Here is a 25,121-nt window from a genome sequence, read left to right as displayed (position 1 = left end):
TTTTTCACGTGGTTTCAGTCTAGGGGAAGCCCGATATCACTTTTCTTCGATGTTAGAGAATTAAACTTGTAATCATTACTTTGTAGATTTAAGGATCAGATATAATGATATTCATTTGTATTCGATTATACCTACTTCACGAGAACGAAATTTAACCCTAAAATCAAATAATGACGTCATCGATCATCATAGATCATTTCCTGATTAACTGACAATATAATGACGTTGAATTATAAATGTTAACTCTCGGCAATATTAGTCTCCCGACAAAGTCAGAATTAAGATTAGTCGATACTGTTTTTAAAGTACGACAAACTCCAATGTAGTTTAGAATATGTTCATATTGTGTTTAATTCGCTCGCCCCGTAACATCCCTCGATAGCTCAGTTGGTAGAGCGGAGGACTGTAGAGGCATTGCGAGCTGTCATCCTTAGGTCACTGGTTCAAATCCGGTTCGAGGGAGATTTTTTATCGGTACTGTCGGGTTTATTTTCTGATAACCATGGCTGTCATTAGCAGCTAGTGATAAAATAAAATCGGTCTATATAATCCTTTTTCATTTTATTTCATTCTTTAGCCTCTTCCAATAACAAGTTTTGGAGGCCAGTCTGCATTCTACTGGTTTTTAGTCTTTACAGATTGGGTTCTCTAGGGAATATATGAAATATAATCAAACATGGTATTTTGACATAATAAAACAATTTCAAATCTTGTTAAAAAGCTGACCGACGACCCCCACACTCTTCACCCAGCACTGGCAGCGGTTGTCTCCACCAGTGATCTCCGTCGCTCTACGATCCTAGTGTAACCAACCACCCAGACGCGTGCATTCAAATTCGCTGTACAGTTGCCGACCAGAATTTGGTCGGCTTTTTTGTCCGTGTTCAAACTGCGATATCTCAGCAAATAAACAACCGATTTTGATGAATAAACTATCTACACTAACCTTATGATGTCTTACGTTTGTTCATTATAACATTTTGACGATAAATCTGATTTTAGTACGATTAAATTTAAGATACAAAAATGATGCGCTGTTTAGCGATGAGACACGCATCGCTCAAGTTGTCTTGTTGCTAACGAACTACAGTGTTACAATGCCTAGTTTCAAAGTGAAAAAATGGTGTCATTTTTGCTATTTCTGTATTTATATCGCATCAAGCACGGACTATGATGAATGAACCTCCAAATGAATATAATAATAAGAAAACTGAATGTATGAGGTTTGTAACGATAGTTTATTTTTCACAATCGGTTTAGTGAAACTGGATTTCTGGTGGTTTAAAGCTGCAGTGATCTAAAAGTATCGAGAAAATGTCGTTCGCATCTTAGTGTCTGTGGTACATCAGACACTAAGATTCTTGGTGAACCACACTCGTGACAGGCTGGTCGCCCGTTCGGATGCAGACCGGACGTGCCCGACGGTTCGGACGCAGACTGGACAGGACAGGCACTGGCAAGTGTATGAGTAAAAAGAATGCAATATGGCGGACGTTGGGGACGCTTTTCCCGTTGCTATCCAAACATCTGTGTCTTTTGCGTGATTAACAACGATTTTTCCCCTTGAACAATGGTAGAAACAGACTCCCGGCGTTCGTAGTTTATTGTCACGCGTTTGAGAAACTCATTTAAAGGCGAATACCGGTAAATCTAACGTAATTCATCAAGTATGCGTCTGCACTTTTGTCAATTCCAATTCAGTATATTGATTGTATCGATCTTGGTCGTATCCATGTAGAACTTTGCAACTATCCGATATTATTCCCTATTTGTATGCATTGTCTCCTGAATTATAAAGATCAATGGTGGCATTGAAAAGTACTCAGTTCACCTGATTTTTATATTTCAGTAAAAACAATACGGAAGAAGTTAGATTCATTCACTTGACTTTTTCCCGGGCTAGCTCACGGCATCAGGTTGCTCCAAACCTGTAAATCAAGTAGAAGTTGAATCAAAACAACATATTTTGCCCCTCAGTTTCGATGGCTTTGGCGCAAGAATATTCTGTTCAGAACTACAGGTAAAAAAAATGAGATATCGTACAAATGTAATAAAAGTTTTTCTGGTTTCATCCATGCATTAATCAATCGGTCTCTATTTCAGCAGCAGTCTGCCTACGTGTATAGTGAATGACGTGATGGAGAGGCCACAGAGTGCCCTCGCTCGGGGCGTTCAGATCCGTAGTTTTGAAGACTCGCACGTTAATCCAGAACCGATTACTTTAGAAGATACGGATATTCTGCTCGAGGAATACCTGTCACCTCGAAAACTGGTTCGTATTCCTTCATAAACCCGTCATCATTGAGATATACAGGGTCCCTACGAATCATTGATTTCTTAACTTCTATACAGAAAATGCTTTTAAAGCTGCTTGAAATTTCTTTAATTTGTGCAAAATGTCAGAAACTCCTTCAATTTTGAGAAATAGACAATTAGATACTTTCAAAGCCGTACAACAGTGAACTACACCTAAATCAGTACAGTTGGAACCAGGATTTTTTTACCCAATTTGTCAGTTACCAAATAAGAAACTGAGTTTAGTTATTGTTGACGATAAAATTTGCTCATAAAACCACCAACTTATTTGTAGTTTACCGAGATAAATAGTACTGATTTAGGAGGAGGAGTGCAGCAATTGGGATACTTCCTTGAAGCAATTTTCTCCTTTCAAACTCTTAATATCTTGGGTCCAGGGCCGGTTCCACAGTTGTGAGTTAGAGTTAACTTAGTCTGAATACCAGACGTTGTTACGGTCCCCTACAACTACTAACTAATGTCTGAGAAACAACGGCTAGATACTAGACTAGAGTTAACTCTGAGTTAAAGTTAGTTCCTTTTCAATGTTTTAACTCCTGAGTCAAATTTAATTCAGAAATGTAACTGGGTCCAGTTCCACAGTTCTGAGTAAACATTTGACTCTGATTTAACTCATTGAAAATGAACTAATACTAACTCAGAGTTAACTCTAACTCACAACTGCGGAACTGGGTCCAGGGAATAACTGATCTATAGGGATATGGTTTTGTCGTGTATTGAATATCTGTTTAAATGTTTTCAGAGAGCATTAACCGGTGTTGATGATCTCGATCAAGTGAAATATCTAGAAATGAAAGTCGACACTAGTGAAACTAGTTTGGGTAATTTCGGTGCTTTGCTGACAAATCTAGTACAGCTGAAAGTGTCTAATAGTATAATCGCTAGTGTCAGGTACGTTTAAGCATTTTTATTTTTGGAATAGTTCAGAATCCGCTATCTGAAACCCGGTGGTACCCTGTCAGACAATTGTTGCCATTTGAATTGTATCCTGATAAAATAGTGATTAAGACTAATTCATTTTCAAATAGAAGAATGAGTCCTGATAGAAGTCTTGACAATCAGGGCCCAGTTGCTCAAAAGTTGGTTAAAGATAACCAGTGGATAGATACCATAGTAACAATAAACTTTTAATTGTCACCATGTCAACTATCCACTGGTTAACTCTAACCAACTTTTGAGCAACTGGCCCCAGTTTTGCAAAGATGGCGATTGTCCATTGTCTACAGGGTGTGGATACAGAAAGCAAATTAACAATATGCATAAGATGCAGTGTAGAGACTTCTGAAATTAAATTTTTCTTTGGTTGGTTATGAAGTTGTAATTTTCAAAATCAATGGTATTGTTATTTCAGAGACCTAGGCTCCTGTTTGGATAATTTGAAGGTGTTATGGATGGCACGGTGTGCCCTGCAGGAATTAGACGGCTTATCCTCGATGTATAGTCTACGCGAACTGTATCTTGCTTATAACGAAATATCAGATTTAAGTCCAATCAGCATGTTAGAACATATCAAAATACTCGACTTGGAAGGGTGAGTTCATCAAATTCATTTCTGCAGGGGCGAATTGTGAAGAATCACATACAAAAAGGGCACTTTGATGTCCAAAAAGGCAATATCAGATCACTTCTGCACTGAGCTCTTAGTATGTATACCTCCAGCTGTTCTATGGTGACAATTTTTATCCCCGCTAGTAAAAAGCAGGAAAGCAAAAAACCTATATAAAGCAGGAACTGAACTTGTCACATCTCTCAAATGGGCACTTTGATGTCCAAGAAGGCTATATGAAACATACTCCCACACTGAATGCACCAAATTTTTATTGGCTGACACAATGAAAAAGGGCATGCAAAAATTTGATGGATGTGTACAAGTTTCACAAGTTCCCCGTGGATCTGCCCCTGTTTTCATGCAAAAATTTGATGGACTTGCACAAGTTTCACAAGTCCCCCGGGATCTGCCCCGCGTTCTGTGGATTTCAATTGAACAAGTGTAATCAAGAATCGCAATTATTCAGTAATATTCTCATCATATTTCAGCAATAACGTGGAAGAATTTTCACAGGTCGAGTTTCTAGCTATGGTCGGTAGTTTGACTAATCTTACACTCGACGGAAATCCAATATGTGTCACACCTTCCCCGGACAGAGCAGATGTAAGTAGCATGTCACAATAGAGAACATTTTAAACGATTTCAAGCTGTATTGTGTTTGAGGTCACTCTAGTCTTTGTTAGAAATATAAACCGATGAGATAAGCAAAAAAATTGCGTATATATATTGTAACGATTTTTTAGAAAAAGAGTTTTATTGAATTGTCGACCGCCTTCCTGATTTCTCATAAAGTTTAACAGGGTTCTCTCAGGGACCAGGAAAAATCTGCGAATTCTGACTCTTTTCTTGAATATCAGGGCAAAGTCATGGTCTTTGAATCTTGATATCTTGTTTTTCTTGCTGATGATGAGTGGAATACAATGAGCCTCTTGATGAAAAAGAGCTTCCACTGAGGATATCTTACAGGCGCGTTGGAAGCAATTTTTAATTGCTGCGACCAAATGCCGATTTAGGACTGGTTCTACATATTGCTGCGGCGAATTACCTACTTAATTTTTTTTCAAAAAGATGGTATTAAAAAAAACGTCATTTAGTAAAATATTGCCGCTGCACTTCCAACTCCACTGTCTTATCAATTAATCAGGGAATTTTGGTTCAATGTACGGGAAAATATTGGAGAATTGTTGTGAATGTCGTGTCTTTGTCTGTAAGAACCCAAGTACTCATGAACCTACCGTATTATTTGTCAAGGCAACTCTTTTATATATTCAATTCTCTTTTCTTTAACAAAACAGCCCAACTATGATTATCGGCAAGCGGTACAGAAAGCTCTTCCCAATCTACAGGTTCTCGATGATGAACCATTTTCCACTGAAATTCATCAACACAGTAAAGCGATGTCGGTGTTCGATGCTGATTGGGCGTTAATTAATGAACTGATGGACGAAGGAGATTTAATCGATTCTCGCGAGAGTATCGACGTCGGGAACACTCCGACGAACAGTCGCCCGGGTACGGCGAATAATCGTCCATTCACGAGTACGCGAGCTCCGGGCGGATACCGACCGGGTTCAGCGTTAAAACAGACGGCTGTTAAACGACCGCAGACGTCGCTGTATGCGGCCGCGCCATCGACCGCGGCGGGTCGACCGGGTTCGGCGTTCGCTCGACCCGGATCAGCTAATAGACCTACTACCGCTAGACCTGGTTCAGGTTAGTCTTCTTACCCTAGTTCTCATAAAATAGCTGTGTATGGAACTTCGACTAATGACCTAAACCTGCAGTTGATGCAATTTATCTGACAGTTTCAAACTTACTTTCGACTAAACTTCAGCAGAGAAATGAAACTATCACCGACTAGTTGTGAACATGGTTCTCACAGTATCAGGAAATCAGGAAAACTAGTCAATTTCATTGAATTGCGTAATAAAACCTATTTCCCTGTTTGGAAATATATGAGAATTTGATATATATCTTTCTCTACTCCGGGAAATATTTTGGAAACTCTTTTCACATTCCGCATAGCATAGTTCTGGGATGTTTGCTTGACTTTGTCCACTTTCTTCAGCAATATTTCTAAAAATTAACCAGTCACTAATAAAGTTTTGTCATCCCTGTAATACGATGGTTTAGAAAGATCCCATTTTTGAGTGGGAAAATTGCAAAAATTGCCGATATGAAATAATTTTGGAATCGTGTAACCGTGTGAACCATAATTTAGTGATCATTTCTCATGACACAAACAGAAAAGCTGTAACTTTTCGATCACATTCCAGGAGAAGCAGAACTGAATGTCGACGAGACTAGTGAACTTACACAGGGTCAGGTAGTTTGTGGCAATCCGTCTAAAGCGCTGAGAGGTCGCCGTAAAAGAGAAAATCCTGTAGCAGCAGCAGCAGCGGGAGGATCTAACATGTTTGCTCAAGTATGTGATCCTTCTTCAAATGGACGAAATAGATATCATTTGAATACTTTGCTGAAAATGAATACGGAGTTTATTTTACTTGCTGTCAATTATTACAGTTCAAATACAAGCCGGAGCATAGTTACGACACCGAAAATCTGGACGATGAAAATTTGAAAGAAATATTCAATGAGCTGAAAGAATGGAAGAAACATAATGAAATGTAAGTAGCGGACGATTTTAGAGATTTGCTTAAAAATTTCAAATAACCTTTGTTTCAAGCTGCTATCAATAGTTCCAATTCAGGGCCCAGTTTCACAAAAAGGTTTAACTCATAAATTGATTTAATTTCTTCATTTATTTAGTTTACCTTAATTAGGCATTAATCCTTTTTGTGAAACTGGGCCCAGTAATCCGGACCAAAGACTTGGTATACAGAATTTGAAAAAATCCACCATTACAATGAGAAACTATTGTAATAACTGCCAATTTTCAATTTGTTCGCAGGGATTATTTTACCCTCACTTCTATGAAACTCAAATCCTAGGGCTGGTTTTATAGACCGGTATTAACTTTAACCCTGAGGCTAGTTCAATTCATTTTCAATTGAGTTATCCCCTGGGTTAAAATTAATAACAGTCTATAAAACCTGGACCCGGATATTATTTGCCTTCACATGTAGAGTATATTCTGAACTTCACTGAGAACCTTAGTGTCAGTGGTATATCGCTAACGCGACCCCTGACACTAAGTCGCGGAAGCCATATATGCGGTGATTTTAAATTCTTTTTAATTCAACTCTAATTATATCATCACTACTCAGCTCTCATTCAACCGATTTCAAAAAATAAACCATCATTGCAAACCTCTGATCTTTCTTGTTCTTACTGTTGTGTTTATTTAGTCATTTTGTCATCGTATTTTGTGTATGAAACGATTTTTCATGACTTGTCAAATATCCACGAGTTGCGCAGAGCGGTATCTATTGTTGTGTTGCTAAGATATTGATTTTTTCATGCGGGTGAGTCTCGCGAGGAACCGTTTTTTAGTAAAACAAAAGCGGTACTAAAATATTTCTTGAGGCAATTTCCAGCCACTTGAACTTCAAATATATTCTTTGGAGTGTAAACAATGAAAAGATAACAACATAAGGACAGTGTAGGTAGTTTATTTATTGAAATCGGATGAGTAGTTGCCGAGTACTGAGTGGTTAAAGTGCCGACTGAGCGCCAGTCGGCAATTTCGACGTAAAATAACGACTACGTGACTGGGTGGGTGGTTCACGCGAGCTCTTTAGAATAGGCAGTATACGGAGCTCCGCGAACCGCCATTCTCAGGACTGGGTGAAATTCTGAACCTGTTGATCGGGATCACTGCAATGTATATCGTATTTCGCATTTCTGAATATTTCAGTTTCAAAGCTCAAAGAGAACGAGATCGAGCCCCTCAAGTTCTACGAATCAGCGATGATGAATCGGTAAGCTCATCGTCCGGTGAAGAGGAGGAGGAGGACAGCGATGATGAGGATGTTGATGAATTACGTAGTTCGGTTCAAATCGAGCAGAGAAGACGACTGGGAATGGCTGATGAAGATGTGGACGGTAACAATATACAGATTGATACAGGTATTCATCTAATTACCTTATCTTTAAAATTTATCAGGGGCCAGTGTTGTTCAAAAGTTTGTTAGAGTTAACCAGTGGATAGTTGACATAGGCATAATTGAAAGTTCATTGTTATTTTGGTATTTATCTGCCAGTTATCTTTTGAGCAACTGGCCCCTGGATGATAGTTTAAAAACCGAATCGCGTTCCACAGTTACAAGTTTAAGTACACTTTGAGAAGATTGGATATTAACTGATTTGTGTCTAGGACCCAGTTCTGTAGTTCTTGAGTTAAGATTTGACTTATTGAGAATAAACGAATTTCAACTCTAGAGTTAAATCTAACTAACTGCTGGGGAATCCAGTCCTGTATGGCAAATAAAAACATTGAGGTCGTTACTTTGACATAACCAGGAGCCAGTTGCTCAAAAGTTCATTAGCGTTAACCTGCGGACAGTTGACATAGTGACGATATAAGAAGTTCATTGTTACTATGGTATTCATCCTAAGGTTTAGTTAGTTACCTGATCATTTGTGGTAAGCTTTTATAATCGGATGGGTTTACTTATGTAAACTTATGTGGTTAGTGAAAATATCCGATCGTGAAACTAAACCACAGACTAAACCGCAGACAGGTTACTGACTGTCGACTGTTATCGTATCCTGGTTCATTATAACAAAGTTTTCCACTACTTCCGCAGCAAAAGGAATCGATGTTGAATATAATGAACATTTTCTCATTATCAGGAATGAAAAAGCCGGGAATATCGGGGAATGTTCGCGCGAGACGTTATCGTAAACCGGAACCATCTCTCGTCGATTCATCCGATAATCAACAACAACAACAACGATCTGCTGTAATTAGTCACAGTAATGATAATATAGATAGTTTTAATAAACTCGCTATCGTTGATGACGGTGAGAGTCGGCCGATTTCTGGTCCAGCTGCCGTCAAACGGGAAAAATTCAGGTATGGAAATATCTATAATAATATGGAATTTATCGCTTGTCACGAGCCGTTTTGATAGTCGTGGCTTAGATTAAGATCAGTCTCAGACCATCTTAGTTCTTTGGCCAACCTAACAGCTTAAGATCAGTCTGAAGATTTGAGATGATTTTTGGACTCAAGTCTTGAATGTGGAATTAGGTCTGTAATTTGGAAGCAAATTCTTACCCGTGATACTACTAAACCCAGTTTCTAATTCGGTAACCGCCTATTAGTTAAAAGAAGATCCTGGCCCTAACTGTATTGATTTAGGCGTAATCTACAGTACCACGTCTAAAAATGTCTATTACTCAAAATTGAAGGAGTTTTAAAGGATTATCTGGCATTTTGCTCAAATTAAAGGAGTTTCGAGCACCTTTAAAAGCATTTTCCGTTTATAAGGAGTTTTTAAGGAATCAAAGAGTTGAAGGGACCCCGGTATACCTTATTGATAGGCAGAATACAGTGGAACCTTATATCAAACTCAGACATGAACAATCGTTTTGATTTTTATTTTTCAGAGTCGTCACCGAAAGTCGGGATGTACTAAAACGCAAGCCGAAAGAAATCACAAAACCAGTCATCAAAATGTCGAATCAGCTACGAGAGCTGATACCACCACCTAATGTTCCTCGTGCGAGTACGGCGCGCGCCTCGATGGCGCTACCAACACCGCTGAGAGTCATCAAACAACAGCAGTTATCTTCGATATCGCAGATGCATCCGCATCCGCCGAAATGATCGTCGCGAGGATTGTTTTAGTAATACTACGATCTTAACGCTTTAGTCGATAATGTTTTCTTCGTATGATTTTTTCGACCGCGAAGGCCGAATCAGAACTTGTGCAGTGAATGACAAATTATCTTAGTAATCATAAGACAAGCTTAGAAACATGACTTCTATAAACCTCTTCTTCCATGACTTGGGCTGTTCATATAGAGCGTGAAATTGTTGATATTCGCAGAGTTGTCAATTTTGGACCTCTACATACTTGGACACTGGCCTTACTACAGTCGAACCTCGTTACAGCGAACTTCACGGGACCAGAAATTATGTTCATTATTACCGATAGTTTGTTGTTTCCAGTATAAGATTGATTAAACTTTCTTACTGGGGAAGAAATTCTATACTTGTTGAATCATTGTAACCGAGTTCGTTGTAACGAGGTTCCAATGTACGACACCCGACACATTCCACTGAAATCCGTCCTTAACGATGAAAAGCCGTCATCTAAATTTTATTGATTTTTGTATTTTTAATCTGCTCTATTGTGTGTTGATATTTGTGTACATAATGAGAGTTTATTGTGTACAGTTGTAGATAGAAAAGCTGAATATTTTGTCGATTATTTTTGAGCATGTTTTTTTGCTTTCATTGATAAATTTTGGAAGTCGTATCTTGTAAAAATAAAATGTGCTACTAACATAATGGATATTTTAACTAATTCTGTAATATATGAACGATTGAAGCTGATGCGTTGTCTTAAATATTTTCATGACATCGCCCTAGGATTTTCTGCCCTCTTCAAGTGAGAATAACTTCTAGGATCTTCAGACAGGGTTCTTAGTCGAACACTATAGGAAATCCAAATTCCCCGATGCCTCCTTCACCAATTGAAATTCTCAGCAGGGCCAGTTTCTTTTCAAGAGGTTCCTTTTGGCATTTATCAGCAAGAACAGGACGTCACAAGAAGTCAAATGCCCCGATTTCCCTAGCAGGGAAAAATAGATTGGATCGCCAAATACAGAGAAACTTCGTTTTAACCACTTCAGATATAATGCAGGATTTATCGGTTATTACGCAGCTAGAATATGGTCCAATTTCAATAATTTCATACTGGATATAACGAACTATCGGTTTCTAAACAGATTTTCTCGTCCCATGAAGTTCGTTTAACGAGGTTCCACTGCACTGAACCGATTTATTCCATTCCTTGCATTAGTTTAACTGAAATTTGCTGAACTCGGGCCGCGAGGGGATCAATGAAAATTCATCCGTTTACTTTATTCCTATGACAACTTGGTAAGATCTAACTCGATATATATAAACGTAACTAATCATGATTTCAATTCTCAAGAAGACTTTTATTTCTTCATCTCAACACCAAATACGAACAGTATTGTTATTTATTGATACGTTTTAGTCGAATTAAAGTTTTAATTCCAGTTCTCGGTACTGCCACCCCAAGTGTTCTGTGGTTGTTCACTCGGTTGCGGTGTCGATGCAGCCCAATCAGTTGTGGTTTCCGTCGCCCAGTCCTCGGTCGGCTTGAATCCTCCAGTAGCCGGAGCGGTACCGGCCAGGGTCGGCGCTGGCAAAGCAGCTTCAGCGGCCCACTGCGAAATAATAATAGCGAAATGTTCATTGCACAGGATCCAGAATACATACATGGGAACTGATCGAAAATATGCAATTTCTGAAGAGGATGAGCGTCAAAATCAGCAGTTTAAACAACAGGGTAACCCCGAAAAGGATGACCGTCAAATTGGCAGTTTAAACAACAGGGTAACCCCGAAAAGGATGACCGTCAAATTGGCAGTTTAAACAACCGGGTAACCCCCGAAAAGGATGACCGTCAAATTGACAGTTTAAACATTAGGGTAACCCCGAAAAGGATGACCGTCAAATTGGCAGTTTAAACAACAGGAGGGTAACCCCGAAAAGGATGACCGTCAAATTGGCAGTTTAAACAACAGGCTAACTAGATTTGCAGGTATAAATGTTCCCTGCGAATTGTGTTCATGTTCTCTAACCCCTTTACACCCCCATACACTTTCCTATTGATACTTACGTCGGTAACCTCTGGTTGTTGTTGTCCCATTAAAGGCGCCGTGTTTGTGTCCCAATTCTCATTGGTGAATTCATCGCCTTTAACGGTGTCCTTAGCTACGACGGCCTGATCTTCCTTCTCGACCTGTAAAACATTCAACACAGATAATCAAACTTCTATCTCCTAGAAGAGAGAAGGTCAGGAAAGGAGGGGGAGATGTAATCTCTCCGTTCTACGCACCTCATCGGGATCGCGGTAAATGTACAAATCAACCATGACGTCCCACGGAACTTCGCGACTGATCGATCCTCTCAAGCGCAGAACTTCACGAGCCAACAACCACCACATCAAACCGATCGAATGACTACCCTAGAAAATACGAGAATAAACCTTTACGACGATGAATACGACTTCAGTTGTCAAATATTACCCAGTACTCCAGGGTATTACAGTAGACTCCGCCCAAGTCGGATCCATTCAACTCGGAAAACCTGGTCGCTTTTTTTAAATATTTTCGTGACACTAATAAATGCATAACATCAAAGAGAAAGAAAATAATAATAAATATAATATTTTAGAGGGGGCCGGGTTGCGGAATTATATCTTTTTATAGATTGTTTTACAGCTTTGAAACTGGCCAGGGAGGTTGAAGGATCTTTTGTCGATTGCATAAACCTATTTCAAAGAATCACTGAGTAACTTGAATAGGCTAATATAAAAATCAGAATAATAGATGCAGCCATCTTTCTTGAATGGTCTTTTAGTAATCTGATGATGTCATCAGGGGATTTATAGAGGCAAACATCTTTTCTGAAAGGGTCGATAGATCAAACCACTGGGAAATTTGATGATGTACAAACTATACAATTGTATTCTTAACATCTAACTAGGATATCGCTCATCTCGGACTCAAGCGAGGTCTACCGTGTAATTATTCAGCACTGAAAGGGGTCATAAGGAACTGAACCGGGCGTAATCCCGGCGAGGAGAACGTTGAACTGACCTTGTTGTTAGCCGGGATAGCGATGTCGACGTATCGAAGCGGCGAGTCGGTGTTACACAGAGCGATCACGGGAATATTCACGTACGAAGCTTCGATCACCGGCTGATGATCCGTTCGAGGATCGGTTACGACCAACAGACGCGGCTCACGGAAAGCAGCCTGAAATGAGGAAATCATTATCATACATCGGTCAAACCGGACACGAGTGACACTTTTATCATCCATTTATTCTAAACTCTATCGTATACTCCGCAACCAGGGGCCGGTCGTGGCTTAAGTCTAAAAGTGGTCTTAAACCTTAAGACTGATCTTAAGTCTTAAGACGTTAGATTGGCTATACGACTAAGTTGGTTTTAAGTTTAAGCAATGACTAACAACCAGACCCTGAGAGGATCGATCAAACACAAGTAAACTCCTTAACTACATGTAGATAGAGCAACAGTGACTTTTATTCGAACTAGTATTAATGCAAACCTGGGCTCAGTAGTTACACAGCTATAGCTTCGAATTTGACCAAAATTCAGGGTCAGATCTAAGCACTTGTCCGATTGCCCGGGACAAGTATATTCTCATCAGGGAAAGTAGGTTATCATTATCACTAGTCCCCCGGGCTAGTGCAACTTTGTGTCACAAAGCTTTTTTCCCACTCGATACAACGGATGATGGTGCCACCAATCGGACTGCCTGTGTAGGGCAAGTAGCCTTTGGAGGGGGCAAGCGAAATTTCAGATATGCTTGCCCCCCGGGCAAGTGGCTTTCATTCCTTAGATCAAACCCCGAGATTGAACAAACTGGGCCCCGGACTCTTTAACCCATTAGCCCACATTAAGCCACACGCATCCACCCTGCAAAGTATTACTCAAACCGCCCGCAATCCCGACGTGCTAACGTATTAACAAACTTACCTGAATTTGATTTGTGAATGTTCCGGGAGTGAAACGTCCAGCAATAGCTGTCGCTCCGGTAGCTCCGGCGTATTTCAGCACGGCGCGTTGAGCGTACGGACGAGCGGAAAGGACGCAGACGTCCGCCGGGTTCTCTACAGCGGCGATAGCTCGAGCGGCTAACAACAGCTTCTCCCACGTCTTACGCAAGTTAATAATATACGTACCTGCGAATATACAACAACAATAACACATCAGAGGTAACCCTTAAACCAGCTATCCTGCTAATGTCTATTTCAACCTGAACTGAGAGCATGCCGGGTGGCCTAGCTCAGTCAGTTTTGGTGGTACATACCTGATAAAAGTCTTATTAGGACTAGAATGCATTGACAGTCGACCTAAATCATCACTTTTTAAACTGTATTGAAGGATAGCCGAAAATCTGCATTGAGAGGGGTTCCTGAGAGAAAAGAGACTCCATGATTTGAAAGTGTAACAATATGTCTCCATGCCTACAAACTGAAATTTGATACGTAGGCATGGAAACATATTGTTAAACTTTCAAATCATCGAGTCACTTCTCTTCATTTCAGTGAAGTCTTTTTGGGTATCCTTCAATACAGTTTCAAATGGATTAAAAAATGATGATTTAGGTCGACTGCCTGTCATTTCTGGTCCTATTAAGACCTTTATCAGGTATGTACTATCAAAAATTAGCGAGCTAGGCCACCCGGAATGCTATCATGTCAGGTTGAAATAGACATTAGACACAATCAGTTCATTTATTAGTCAATTATGAACTTGAATTTTAGGCTCCTGAATTTATACATTTTCACAGTGAGAACCCATCATAAATATTAAACAATTCAATTTTTACGATCTTTTAATAATGATAAATAATCAATTAAATGATTTTTCTACTTGTTTAGTTTTAAACAAGCACCAATAGGTCTGGTCAGGGTCCGGTTCCACAGTTGTGAATTAGAGTTTTAGTTAAAATCAGTTCATTTTCTATGTTTTAACTCACTCCGCGGAGTCAAATTTAACTCAGAACTGTGGAACTAGATCCAGAAGATCAATCTATGAAATAAAGAAGATTTTAAATTACGAACCATCGGGTTTCCTCTTGTAACAATACTGTTCCATTTGGAAGTCGACGTTAGTGGCCCCGAGATGGGTTCCACAAGCGAGGAACTTCACCACATCCTCTTCTTTAAGCGCCAGTACATCTAATCCTCCAGACATTTTGTGTCGATCGGTGAGAGTTACGGTGATCAACCTTTCAATAACAAAACACACGACGATCAGAAACTGGGAAAATATTGCCATCGATATATCTGAGTAGTGACAATAATATAATGAGAATCCCGTTATAATGACGAAATAATAATCAAAGTCAAATAAATGTTTCCTTGAGCTGGTACTAGTTTATTGGACGTTTCGACTATACTAAAATAAAACTTAAGTTTCGATTTCACATTAAAAAACGAAAATTCAATATTTGTGTTTTGGGATTTTCTCTTTGCGTGTATTGTAGGCCTAGCAAGGTGGTTTTTCTGATTTTATTGCAGAATAACCACTCAAAACCCAGACTCATAATCAATAACCCCAGGAAGAACAGTATTCCAAGCCCATCAGCTAGCGCCTGGGAGTGACTGCAGTTTAGGTGTCCCTAGTGGTTATCTACCTAACCTTTACCATAAACGCTATTCTTTAAAAACACTAGCGCCACCCAGTGGATAGGTGACCCAAACTGCAGTTAGACCGATTATTTAATTATTCACACTACACCATCACATTTAAGGATATTCATCATTCAGTTGCTCTGGTGACATGAATTAATTCAGAAACGCAGGTATAAAACCAACAGAGCATATTGAACACGATGGGCGAGCGCCCCGGCCTAACCGTAACCTACTCCTTGACCAACTGTCTTCATTTTCCAATCTATTCATTCATCTACCCCTTATTAACATGCATGAAACTCTTGTTTAATCAGATAGAACACATATACGTGAGCAATTTAAAACATTTAAATAGGGTGTGACAAGATAAGTAAGACAGAAATTACGAATTTATCAAGAGAAATTTCCTCACTTTTAACAACGCCAACAGAGTTCGCACCGGAAAAGGAAGTGACATACACGTGTATTATGATGCGCATGCGCGTAAATTGGGTTGGTATTCGTTGTCAGCATCGATGACCTGATTATCAGCGGTCGAACCCTCAAAAATCGTATTTCTCGAGTAATCGTGACCTTTCCACGAAGTTTAACATTTATCGTGATTTTTTTTTATTAAGCAAGGAAAGGCTCCTGCTCATTCATTGGTGCGATGAAAGATTCCACACACACATTCGAATTTAAAGGAATTCCACTGTAACTTTTCATTGTTCTTTTTATTTTAGTCAGGTTTTGTGTGCAAAATATTTTTTCAAACTATTTTCACGGCTCAGGAGCTGATTCAATCAAAGGTCTAATTTTTTCAAAGTTCGTAAAATCAACCGCAAAGACGAGATTGAAACCGACCTCGGACTGTGAATATATCTTGCACGCTATAAATAGCTATCGGACTAGTGCATCCATATTCAGCCAATCACAGAACAAAAACAAAACCACGTGATACTCATCGTCCAATCACAACCGTCCCCGCTTGCCGTAGCGTGTCTTTGTTTTCGTACGTAGATATTTTTCTGACGGATTTTCCGACGATTAATCTACGCTCTACGTGTTATTCGCCCGCCTAAATACGAAAATCGATGCAGGAAATTTGTCTATCAAAACCATCGAGTTCGCTGTTCGAGATCCGGTAACACTGTCTCCAGAGGATGATACAAAAAAGGAACTAATTGGTGAATATTTCGCGCTTTCTACGGCCTACTTGACACAGAGAATATTTATTTGGAGTAACAAATTTCCACAATAGAGATTGCGCGCACGAAAGATGGAATTTTTCAACGACCAAAATGACGTATCTTTACAAGAAATGATCGAATGCGACATCAAGACGGAAATAGAAGAGCTGTTAAAAAATGGAAATTTATCGACGGAAGATGCCGATCACGTTGAAATAGGTAACGAGGAATATTCGAAACTGAGCTCGTATTGGAATTCCGCGATGGCAACTGACATTGACAGCGCGTTAGAGATGGATTCATCCAGTACTGATTTACGAGACTTTTTGATGCAAGTTGAAAATAATGTTATAATGCAATCGGCGGCGAATTGTACGGATGATCTGGGTGAAAATAAAAATCCGAATTTACTGGTGAATCCGCAGACGGTTATGCCCGTTCTTCAACAACAACAACAACACCAGCAGCAGACGCGATTCCATCATGTCAGCGGATTAGTATCATCGCAACCGTCCCCGTCATCAGTAGCTACATCCGTGAAGATTTCAACGACGACCCCGACGAAACCGCAGCTTCAATTCACCACTTTGACTCCGAATAATATTCATATCAGACAAAACTTCGTGCAACATCATCAAATTCGTAAACAACCTCAGCATCAACAACAACAGCAGGCGCCGAAATTGGAAGAGAAAATATTTCCGAAACCGGTGTATTCGTATAGTTGTTTGATCGCTATGGCGTTGAAAAATAGTCAACGAGGACATTTACCCGTTAGTGAAATTTATAACTTCATGACGTAAGTATTTTTTTGTAGGATTCTCATTTGAATTGTGCCTAGGCTATACTTTTAAACTTAACTCGCTAGCAAAACAATGAATGAACTGATTCGTTGGACATGTGTAGTATAACAAACAATTCATTATTTTTAGATGACCTATTGTAGCATAAAAATTACGATTTACTACATGTATACGTATCAAAAAGATATAATGATCGTGTCTGAATCGTGTTTGGCATACTCGTGAATCATTATGAAGAAATACACTTATGATCCACCCGGTCTGGTTGTTATGTGACTGGTTTCCATTCATTTTCTAGTGTTTATATTACTGTACTTTTGTCAAAAAAGCCCGCGTTCGGCTTCGGTCTAGGTCTAGAGTCGAAAAGGATGGGAGTAGAGTAATTCAAATGTGCTTGAAAATCCCTATTTCAAGCGTCCATATTTCCAGTATGGGGATCTAGCTGGCTGTGTTGTTGATATGAATAAGGAATCTGACACAAACAATACGCTTTGATCTCATAATGCATATTATATTCTTGACGGTGATAATTACTATTTCGGTGATAATGGATGCACGTGTTTGTACTCAGCTCGTAATTAATCAAATTCGCCTCAATGGCGGAAATTGATGACTCAGAGCAGCGCTGTTACGATGACTAGTGTTTCTGTTGGCCACGCCCTCCTAGATGAACTTGCGATATATTATTTATACACGTTCCTCGCACATCAAAAATCAACCCAAAAATACACGCGTGATATATTATCAAACACGATTTAATCTGATCGTAGTATCGACGGCAGTTGGCCCAAATAGTTTTCATCAATTGTATTAGCGTTTCGGGTGGTGTTATATTATCGGCCACCCGATTCAGTCTGGCCCTTTACAAATCTTTTTGTGCTATCTCCCGGCGTTATTAGTACGGTACCCTAGATACACACATTATATATATATATATATATATATATATATATATATATATATATATATATATATATATATATATATATATATATATATATATATATATATATATATATATATATATATATATATCATGTCATCATGTTTTATCTGCCGAATTGTCTCGAAAATTCTTCGTACAAGTTAAAAGATATTTTATGCTACGACTCATATTTTTACAGGCATAATTTCCCGTATTTCAAAACGGCTCCTGATGGATGGAAGGTTAGTATTATTATGTAAATCATAATTCTCATGTAAAACTATATTTTGACTAAAGAAGTGTTTATTCTGTAGCCCTTGTTGCTCGTTGAAAATTAAAAAAAAAGGAATCATAAGGCAAAAAAAATTGATACCTTGTTTCTCCGCTCTGCTAAGCTTAAATGTTGACCCGGCCGGCCGCCTATCTACCCTAAACATTACTCTTTTTAAAATCGTGATCAATTTTACCATAACAGACCCGGCCGCTATAGGAATGAACTGTTTATAAATTTTATCATATTTTACAAAAATGACCCGGCCGCTGCGGAGAAGCAAGGTATCATTTTTATTTAGCCTAAAATCATAAATCATATTGGATATATCAACGCAAAAAGATTTCTCAATAGAGACGACCGTCCGACTGTTGCTTCTCGGGATTTTAAATGTTTCCTGAATTTACATATTATCATGCTCAAATATTTTTCTAGAAGCGCGCGTTTAGAATCTTCTATCGTTATTTGCTCGAATATCTCAAACATATTTTCATATTTTTCAGAACTCCGTAAGGCACAACCTATCGCTGAACAAATGTTTCGAAAAGATCGAAAATCCGACCATTTCAGCGGGTAACACGCGAAAAGGATGTTTGTGGGGTTTGAATCCGGCTAAGATTCCCAAGATGGACGACGAGATTGCCAAGTGGCGTAAAAAGGACCCAGTTGCGATTCATCGCAGCATGGCTAAACCAGGTAAAGTGTTTGATTGGCTATCAATGTGTGAGACCAGTATAAATACCTCATACCACCTACTCCATCAATTAAGAATTTGTTACCATCACAGTATCTCTCCCCTATCCACCTACATCCTGTAGGTGGTTCCACCTTCCATTGTCTCATACTGGTATACGTTAAAAATGTTCCGGAAAAATTGTTTGGTTTTCACGTACGAGAAAACAAAAAGTTTAGAATCCTCGCGAGAGAAAACAAAAAACGGGCAAATGTGAAAATGTTTTTATCGTTCCTCTAGACGTACAGGAAAGCTTTTTAGTATGACAGTAGAATCAGCCACAATAAATATTGTTTGGCCTTCACATTTCCTTCAAAATTTGTTCTTTTCAAATATGTAATTTTCTGAGATAAATAAATACGACAGGGCGTAGGTTTGAGCGATAATCATAACGAGAAAAGAAACCGAACAAAAGTCTCTCTGTCTTCAATTCCAAGTCAATCTGCCATACATAAATATAATCGTTTTACTGTGATTTTATTTAGATGATTTGGATATGATCGAACAAGGATTGAAAGGCACTCCGTCAGAACCGAAATACGGCGAATTAACTAAAAGCAATAACAACAACGACGACGATGTTCTTCTTGGCGAATTGAATATGTTGAATAACGATATACTGGGTCAACACGGTCTTTTTGGTTCGCAGGTACAGTGCAACGATTTCTAAAATTGAAGATTGTATCACAGTAAAAAGGGCGCTATAGAAATTTAATTACACATGTACTACTATTAGAACAAAAACGTTCATTAAGCCAGTGACGTGTCCTAAACGGTTTAAAACCATTTGCATACGGATTCTAGGAATCATCTTCAGACATATACATGAAGTATAAACACCCTTTCTACATTTCAAATATATCTTAAATTCAAAACGTTTTACATATCAGATCGTTACGTGTATATATTATGTATTGATTGTTCGAATTTCAGAACGTCATGTGGAACGAAGATGGCGATCTAAACATTGACAATGTTACAACATCTTTACCGAGTCAGTCGCCGATAACATTATCAAGACAAGTTGGTAGGTACATTGTGTTGTACATGTATTGATAATGTCACATTGTTTTGGGTCATTTTAGAATTCATCTAACGTATTCGTATTTGTTAAAACCTCTCCAAGGGAGTCGATGTTTCTACGATAGATTATTGATTTTGCCGTCATGAGTAAAGTTGCAAAATCTTGCTATACATTTACTATGAAATCTGAATCGATTTTCATTTTGTATCGTAGATTTTACCACATTTCTGTGGGAACACCAATTGAATTTTAAAATCTTTAAAATCTGAATCTATTTTCATTGAATTGAAATTAATTTTAGATCGTAGATTTTACTAGATTTCTGTTGGAACATCATCAGTCGATGCCATCACACAGTTGTGGGTTATCAGCGGACTGAATGAAACTCACGGCTGTAGTTGATTTGATACCGATGTAGTAGTAACTTAATTTCAACTCGATAAACGTATTTATATTTGCAGGTCTGAGTGATTCTTCGACATCGTTACTTTTCGCCGCTCAATCCCCGTATCTATCCGTCGATAACTACAATCAGTCGAACATTTTCTTAAGTCCATCCTCGAGAATTCTATCGGCGCAGACTTGACCGTAAAGAGACTTTCTGGGAGAAAAATAAACTCCCGTTTGAATCCTGCCACGTTCCAGTGTTCTGACGTCACTGTATCCGAGCGTTCTTCATTGTTTTTATATATTTTGTATATTACCGTTGTAAATTCGTGGTTTTACCTCATCTATGTTTTGAATGATTTTGACGATGATGGCAGCAATTTACTCTTTTCTAATCAGCTATATAGGAACAATTTATATTTTTGTATTCTTTTACGCTGAGGTAGCATTTAATTAATTTCGCGTATTTTCTACATGCTTCGGTCGTTGAGTTGCAGAAGACGAGCACACGACTTATGATGAAAAGTAACGACTGGTGAAATGGGGTACCGGCACACCACCAGATGGCGCAACAATGCACTCAATTATAGATGGTGAAAATTATTTCATTTTCAATCAGCTTTGGACTGGAACTTAGAGAATTTTGTCAAACAAGTCATCAAATATAAGATTAGCGTCCCCGATGAGTGTATGGAATAGTTTTACTAAAAAAGATTTGCCGATGAGAAAAGTTGACTCGACCCCGGTACCCCATTTACAAAATACCGATTGGTTACTGAGAAGAGTCTTTCGTAAGGCGATGGGGGGGGGGGGGGGGGGGTGGTTTGATCATTTGTTCCTTTTTCTACACATTTATAACAAATCGATCTCTTCAGTCAATTCGTATGTTGTAGCACGCGGGTTTTGTGGTAACATTTTGGTGCGACTTGTCGCCACAAAACCTACAAATTGGGGGGACCGAAACTTTCATTTTAACACATATTTGTTAGCGTAATCTTATATATCGCAGGCCGTCGACATTGATATGTTATGTCTGTCTGTATCTATTTGTTAAGATATTTATAATTTGACTATATATGTATAGATATGTATATTTTCAATATAACCAGTTAAACTATCACTGCCAGTGTTATAGTAAATATATATTGATACATGTATGTATGAGTTTTGTATGGTTATCGATTGTAGAAATATTGTTCTGTAATTACGATCATTTGAGATGATTTTAGGTATTTATTGAATGAGAGGTTGATGCATGTTAAAAAATCGCCTATAGTTAATCCGAAGATGACTCTATTTGATTATAAGGGAAATATCGGGTGCTAATAGGTGTATATATATATATATATAAATTAGGAAAAAATGTATTTTAATTAATCATGGAAAATAGTTACTATTTCAGTCAACCCGGAATAGTTTCATCGCTGTTTTGCCATTTTATTTTATTGACTATATTAAATTCGCTGTATTTGATTCGTGTGTATAGATAAATAAATGATGTACATTATCACTACTAAATTCAGTTCTCGTTTTGGTTGTACGGTTATTGAGTGGACGGTTATGGAATTAGTTCATCGTTATTGAATAAGTCGAGATCGTTCGGTAGCCTGTGAAATTGTCTCGGGGCTCTTTGTAATCGAAAATTCGTGTGATCAAAAAATGCCATCTTCTTTTTGAAATCGATATAAGGATATTTAATCCTCCTCCTGCGATGGGTGAAATTGAACTCATTTTCGAATCGATTTAAGAGTTAATATTATTTGTGTAACTGTGTTGAAATTTAACTCAAACATTTAATCTTTTTTGTTGTGAAACCGGACCTAGGGGCCAGTTGCTCATAGGGTGGTTAAAGATAACCGGTGGGTAGACCCTTATTTTTAGTAACAATCATGGACTTTTGATTGTAATTATGTCAACTATCCACTATCCACTATGGTCAGCTTATCAACCAACTGGCCCCTGCTGTATTCTTCTCAGATGATGAACGATCCTTATGAGCTATTGATTAAGATGAATAAAGATTTCAGTTGAATCATGACTCTTCGTTTTAGAGTCCATGGTTGAATTATCGAGATACAGTATCGATGTTTGTATCCTCGTCAGCGCGCATTGTTGCGGTAAGTATCCAAATGAATGACATTATAAAAAGATAATTATCAGCCGGTTTGATCGACATTTGCACTTTGTCTCTATCTCCATTCAATCCAGAGCTATGAACGAAATAAAAAAATCAAAAATTCAACAATGTCAACCTAGCGAGTACCCAAAAACTGGTCCAGTTCCACAGTTCTGAGTTAAGATATGACCCTGGGTTAAAACATTGAAAATGAACTAACTTTAACTCAGAGTTAACTCTAACTCGGAACCGGTTCATGGCGCCTGGAAAAGGCTTTGTATTTGTCTGCTTTTGATCTTCATGATCAAATAAAGTATCAGCTGATGCGAATTAGTCTTTGATAATGGTTTACGAGCGCGTAATCAGCAGTCCTTGACTAAACATTATGACACATGTTGACGGCATTTGGGCAGATGTAATGACGAAATCGTCATCATTTCCATGGATTTCTGACTAGAGCAAGTGAGCCATAATACAGAGATTCGGGAAGTAATGTATCTGTACATCATTTAGAGAAGGGGAAACGGATTTGGACACTTTTCGGATATGGATTCATATATGTCGAAACGATATCAGGTTTACTTCATCGGAATTGTTTTACTCGGAGTTGTTTTCATCATCTGCGCGTTCAACGATGGTCTACTTCAAAGCAAATTGATTCGTCCCGAAAATGCCGCAATGTCACGTATCAATAACGGAGGAAGGCGTTCAGATATTGTTAGTGATACCTCCCGCGATGGATCGGGCGGTGGTGTGCATCGGGAGGAAAGCGGATCAATGTCGTCCGTCAAATACGATATAGGAACAACGAACAGCCTTCACAGACGCGCTTTAGAATTTGTTAAAGCGGAACGACTCTTAACGCTATCAGACTCTTCCGCTATATGGCCCGAGATGGATAGCGGTCGAAGACTAACAGCTCAATTACTACACATCCCCAGACAGGCGGCCGAACGATCAAAACTACGAAAGCCGAAAACAATTTTATCGTGGGGAGGAATCAATAATTCTTTCATTTATGAACTAGGTGAACAAGTGTTTCAAAACTGCCCGGTGAATACGTGTAAAATCATTGAAAACCGTTTTGAATCTAGCACGGCTGACGTCATTTTGATCGAACGTCACGTAATCGGGACTGAAACCCCCGAACCGAAAGGTCCAAGACCAGCTCATCAAATACGAGTGATGTTTGCAGTAGAATCGCCGCTGCATACTCCCCTACACAACGGAACCGGTTATCAATCCGGTTTAAACTGGACGGCTACGTATCGACGCGACTCGACGATTCCCGTTCCGTACGGAGTGTTCGTTCCATTCGACGAATCGGTTCGATTCGATTCTCCCAAAAAAAATTACGCCAGGGGTAAAAGGAAAAAAGTCGCCTGGTTCGTTTCGAATTGTTACGAGAAAAACGACCGACAAAATTTGGCGAAAGAATTGTCCAAGTATATCGACGTGGATGTCTACGGCGATTGCGGTGCGCTGAACTGTACCAGAGACAGGGAAAATGAATGTTTAGATTTGTTGAACACGAGCTACAAATTCTATCTGGCTTTCGAGAATTCCAACTGCAGAGAGTACATCACGGAGAAATTCTTCCTAAACGGTTTATCGTAAGATATATCAAAACTTAGAGCAGCTGCATCTTTCCCCTCTTTCGCTAAGTAAATCATTTCACAAATGGCATTGTTTCTATCAAATCTTCGGGGAGGAGGGGGGGGGGGGGTTGCAACCCCCTCTCGTTTTGTATACTTGACAAGTCTTGTAACCGCTGGTCAAGAGGATTAGTTCGACTTGGCTGCATGGACTATAAAACGAATATAGTCCATGATAGTGGTTAGCACGCTCGCTTCATGCATGAGACCCAGTATCGAAGTGGTGATGGTTCACTGTCACTTTCCGTCCTTTTTTGTTGTTTTTTTCTTCTTCAGATTTAAGATAAATTCTAGGATTGAATATTTCTCTTTCAGTCGAGATGTTCTACCTATAGTCTACGGCGCTCATAAAGATGACTACGAACGCGTTTCTCCACCGCATTCGTTCATACACGTCGACGATTTCGAGTCTCCGAAACAACTAGCCGAATATCTGCACATATTGGACCGAAATGACGATTTATATAATTCGTATTTTCGATGGAAAGGAACCGGTCGAGTCGTCACTAAACGTTTCTTCTGGTGTCGTCTGTGTATGCTGGCCCACGCCGACGACGCGCTTAAAACGCGCTACGTGTCGAATTACGATCGTTGGTGGAGACCCGAGGGCATATGCAAACTGAATAGCGGATATCAAAGATGGACGCCTCCTACTTACGGTACAGCGTGGTCCTAGCAGCATCTGCTCGAGAAACGCGATCGGGTCGCGTGACGATCGTGACGAAAGAAACAAAACAACTATTTGTAAGGCCCATCAATAATCGAAATAACAGTGATTTGAAACAATGACGGAAGATGGTTAGACTGTAACTGTTTGTTTTACTAAAACACCGTCATC

General features: G+C 39.0%; 4 protein-coding genes and 1 non-coding gene across 6 annotated transcripts; 4 read left to right on the top strand and 1 right to left on the bottom strand.

Moving 5' to 3' along the window:
- The first annotated feature begins 372 nt into the window (after positions 1-372).
- Trnay-gua (transfer RNA tyrosine (anticodon GUA)) lies at positions 373-462 on the top strand. Its single transcript is given in 2 exon segments — positions 373-409; positions 427-462. It is a non-coding gene; the product is annotated as a tRNA-Tyr (tRNA).
- Positions 463-1,491: 1,029 nt separating this feature from the next.
- LOC141912680 (uncharacterized) lies at positions 1,492-10,260 on the top strand. 2 transcript variants are annotated; one of them, XM_074804009.1, is made up of 12 exons: positions 1,492-1,644; positions 1,850-2,020; positions 2,107-2,272; positions 3,059-3,207; positions 3,668-3,847; positions 4,354-4,468; positions 5,161-5,578; positions 6,142-6,290; positions 6,389-6,492; positions 7,683-7,894; positions 8,621-8,843; positions 9,380-10,260. In XM_074804009.1, exons 2-12 carry the CDS (start codon positions 1,983-1,985, stop codon positions 9,597-9,599), a joined length of 1,974 nt encoding a protein of 657 aa, XP_074660110.1. In that variant the 5' UTR covers positions 1,492-1,644; positions 1,850-1,982; the 3' UTR covers positions 9,600-10,260. The 2 variants fall into 2 exon arrangements, with proteins under 2 accessions (XP_074660110.1, XP_074660109.1); XM_074804008.1 differs by having other exon boundaries at positions 2,104-2,272.
- Positions 10,261-10,921: 661 nt separating this feature from the next.
- Positions 10,922-15,722, bottom strand: LOC141913084 (small ribosomal subunit protein uS2-like). The gene is made up of 7 exons (XM_074804527.1): positions 15,613-15,722; positions 14,628-14,794; positions 13,537-13,742; positions 12,632-12,790; positions 11,869-11,997; positions 11,650-11,772; positions 10,922-11,194 (listed from the first exon to the last, which is right to left on the bottom strand). Exons 2-7 carry the CDS (start codon positions 14,758-14,760, stop codon positions 11,015-11,017), a joined length of 930 nt encoding a protein of 309 aa, XP_074660628.1. The 5' UTR covers positions 14,761-14,794; positions 15,613-15,722; the 3' UTR covers positions 10,922-11,014.
- Positions 15,723-16,200: 478 nt separating this feature from the next.
- LOC141912808 (uncharacterized) lies at positions 16,201-21,971 on the top strand. Its single transcript, XM_074804210.1, has 6 exons — positions 16,201-17,168; positions 18,297-18,339; positions 18,872-19,064; positions 19,587-19,750; positions 20,035-20,128; positions 20,587-21,971. The coding sequence occupies exons 1-6, from the start codon at positions 16,459-16,461 to the stop codon at positions 20,709-20,711; spliced, it is 1,329 nt and encodes a 442-aa protein (XP_074660311.1). The 5' UTR covers positions 16,201-16,458; the 3' UTR covers positions 20,712-21,971.
- Positions 21,972-23,174: 1,203 nt separating this feature from the next.
- Positions 23,175-24,959, top strand: LOC141913024 (glycoprotein 3-alpha-L-fucosyltransferase A-like). The gene is made up of 2 exons (XM_074804461.1): positions 23,175-24,241; positions 24,599-24,959. Exons 1-2 carry the CDS (start codon positions 23,175-23,177, stop codon positions 24,957-24,959), a joined length of 1,428 nt encoding a protein of 475 aa, XP_074660562.1.
- Positions 24,960-25,121: the final 162 nt, after the last annotated feature.

This window comes from Tubulanus polymorphus, chromosome 11 (genome assembly GCF_964204645.1).
Source record: "Tubulanus polymorphus chromosome 11, tnTubPoly1.2, whole genome shotgun sequence".
In the NCBI taxonomy this organism is placed as follows: domain Eukaryota; kingdom Metazoa; phylum Nemertea; class Palaeonemertea; order Tubulaniformes; family Tubulanidae; genus Tubulanus; species Tubulanus polymorphus.
This window is presented reverse-complemented; position numbering and strand designations above follow the sequence as displayed.

What these genes read in the sequence shown, in the direction of transcription:
- LOC141913024 (XM_074804461.1), top strand. Translation starts at nt 23,175, where the DNA reads ATGGATTCATATATGTCGAAACGATATCAGGTTTACTTCATCGGAATT. An exon ending in TTCTTCCTAAACGGTTTATC is followed by an intron (nt 24,242 to 24,598) that starts GTAAGATATATC and finishes TTTCTCTTTCAG; the next exon opens with TCGAGATGTTCTACCTATAG.
- LOC141913084 (XM_074804527.1), bottom strand. Translation starts at nt 14,760, where the DNA reads ATGTCTGGAGGATTAGATGTACTGGCGCTTAAAGAAGAGGATGTGGTG. An exon ending in TTACAAGAGGAAACCCGATG is followed by an intron (nt 13,743 to 14,627) that starts GTTCGTAATTTA and finishes GTATATTCGCAG; the next exon opens with GTACGTATATTATTAACTTG. An exon ending in CATTCACAAATCAAATTCAG is followed by an intron (nt 12,791 to 13,536) that starts GTAAGTTTGTTA and finishes TCCTCATTTCAG; the next exon opens with GCTGCTTTCCGTGAGCCGCG.
- LOC141912808 (XM_074804210.1), top strand. Translation starts at nt 16,459, where the DNA reads ATGGAATTTTTCAACGACCAAAATGACGTATCTTTACAAGAAATGATC. An exon ending in GAAATTTATAACTTCATGAC is followed by an intron (nt 17,169 to 18,296) that starts GTAAGTATTTTT and finishes ATATTTTTACAG; the next exon opens with GCATAATTTCCCGTATTTCA. An exon ending in CGGCTCCTGATGGATGGAAG is followed by an intron (nt 18,340 to 18,871) that starts GTTAGTATTATT and finishes CATATTTTTCAG; the next exon opens with AACTCCGTAAGGCACAACCT.
- LOC141912680 (XM_074804008.1), top strand. Translation starts at nt 1,983, where the DNA reads ATGGCTTTGGCGCAAGAATATTCTGTTCAGAACTACAG. An exon ending in GATCTAACATGTTTGCTCAA is followed by an intron (nt 6,291 to 6,388) that starts GTATGTGATCCT and finishes CAATTATTACAG; the next exon opens with TTCAAATACAAGCCGGAGCA. An exon ending in CAATATACAGATTGATACAG is followed by an intron (nt 7,895 to 8,620) that starts GTATTCATCTAA and finishes TCTCATTATCAG; the next exon opens with GAATGAAAAAGCCGGGAATA.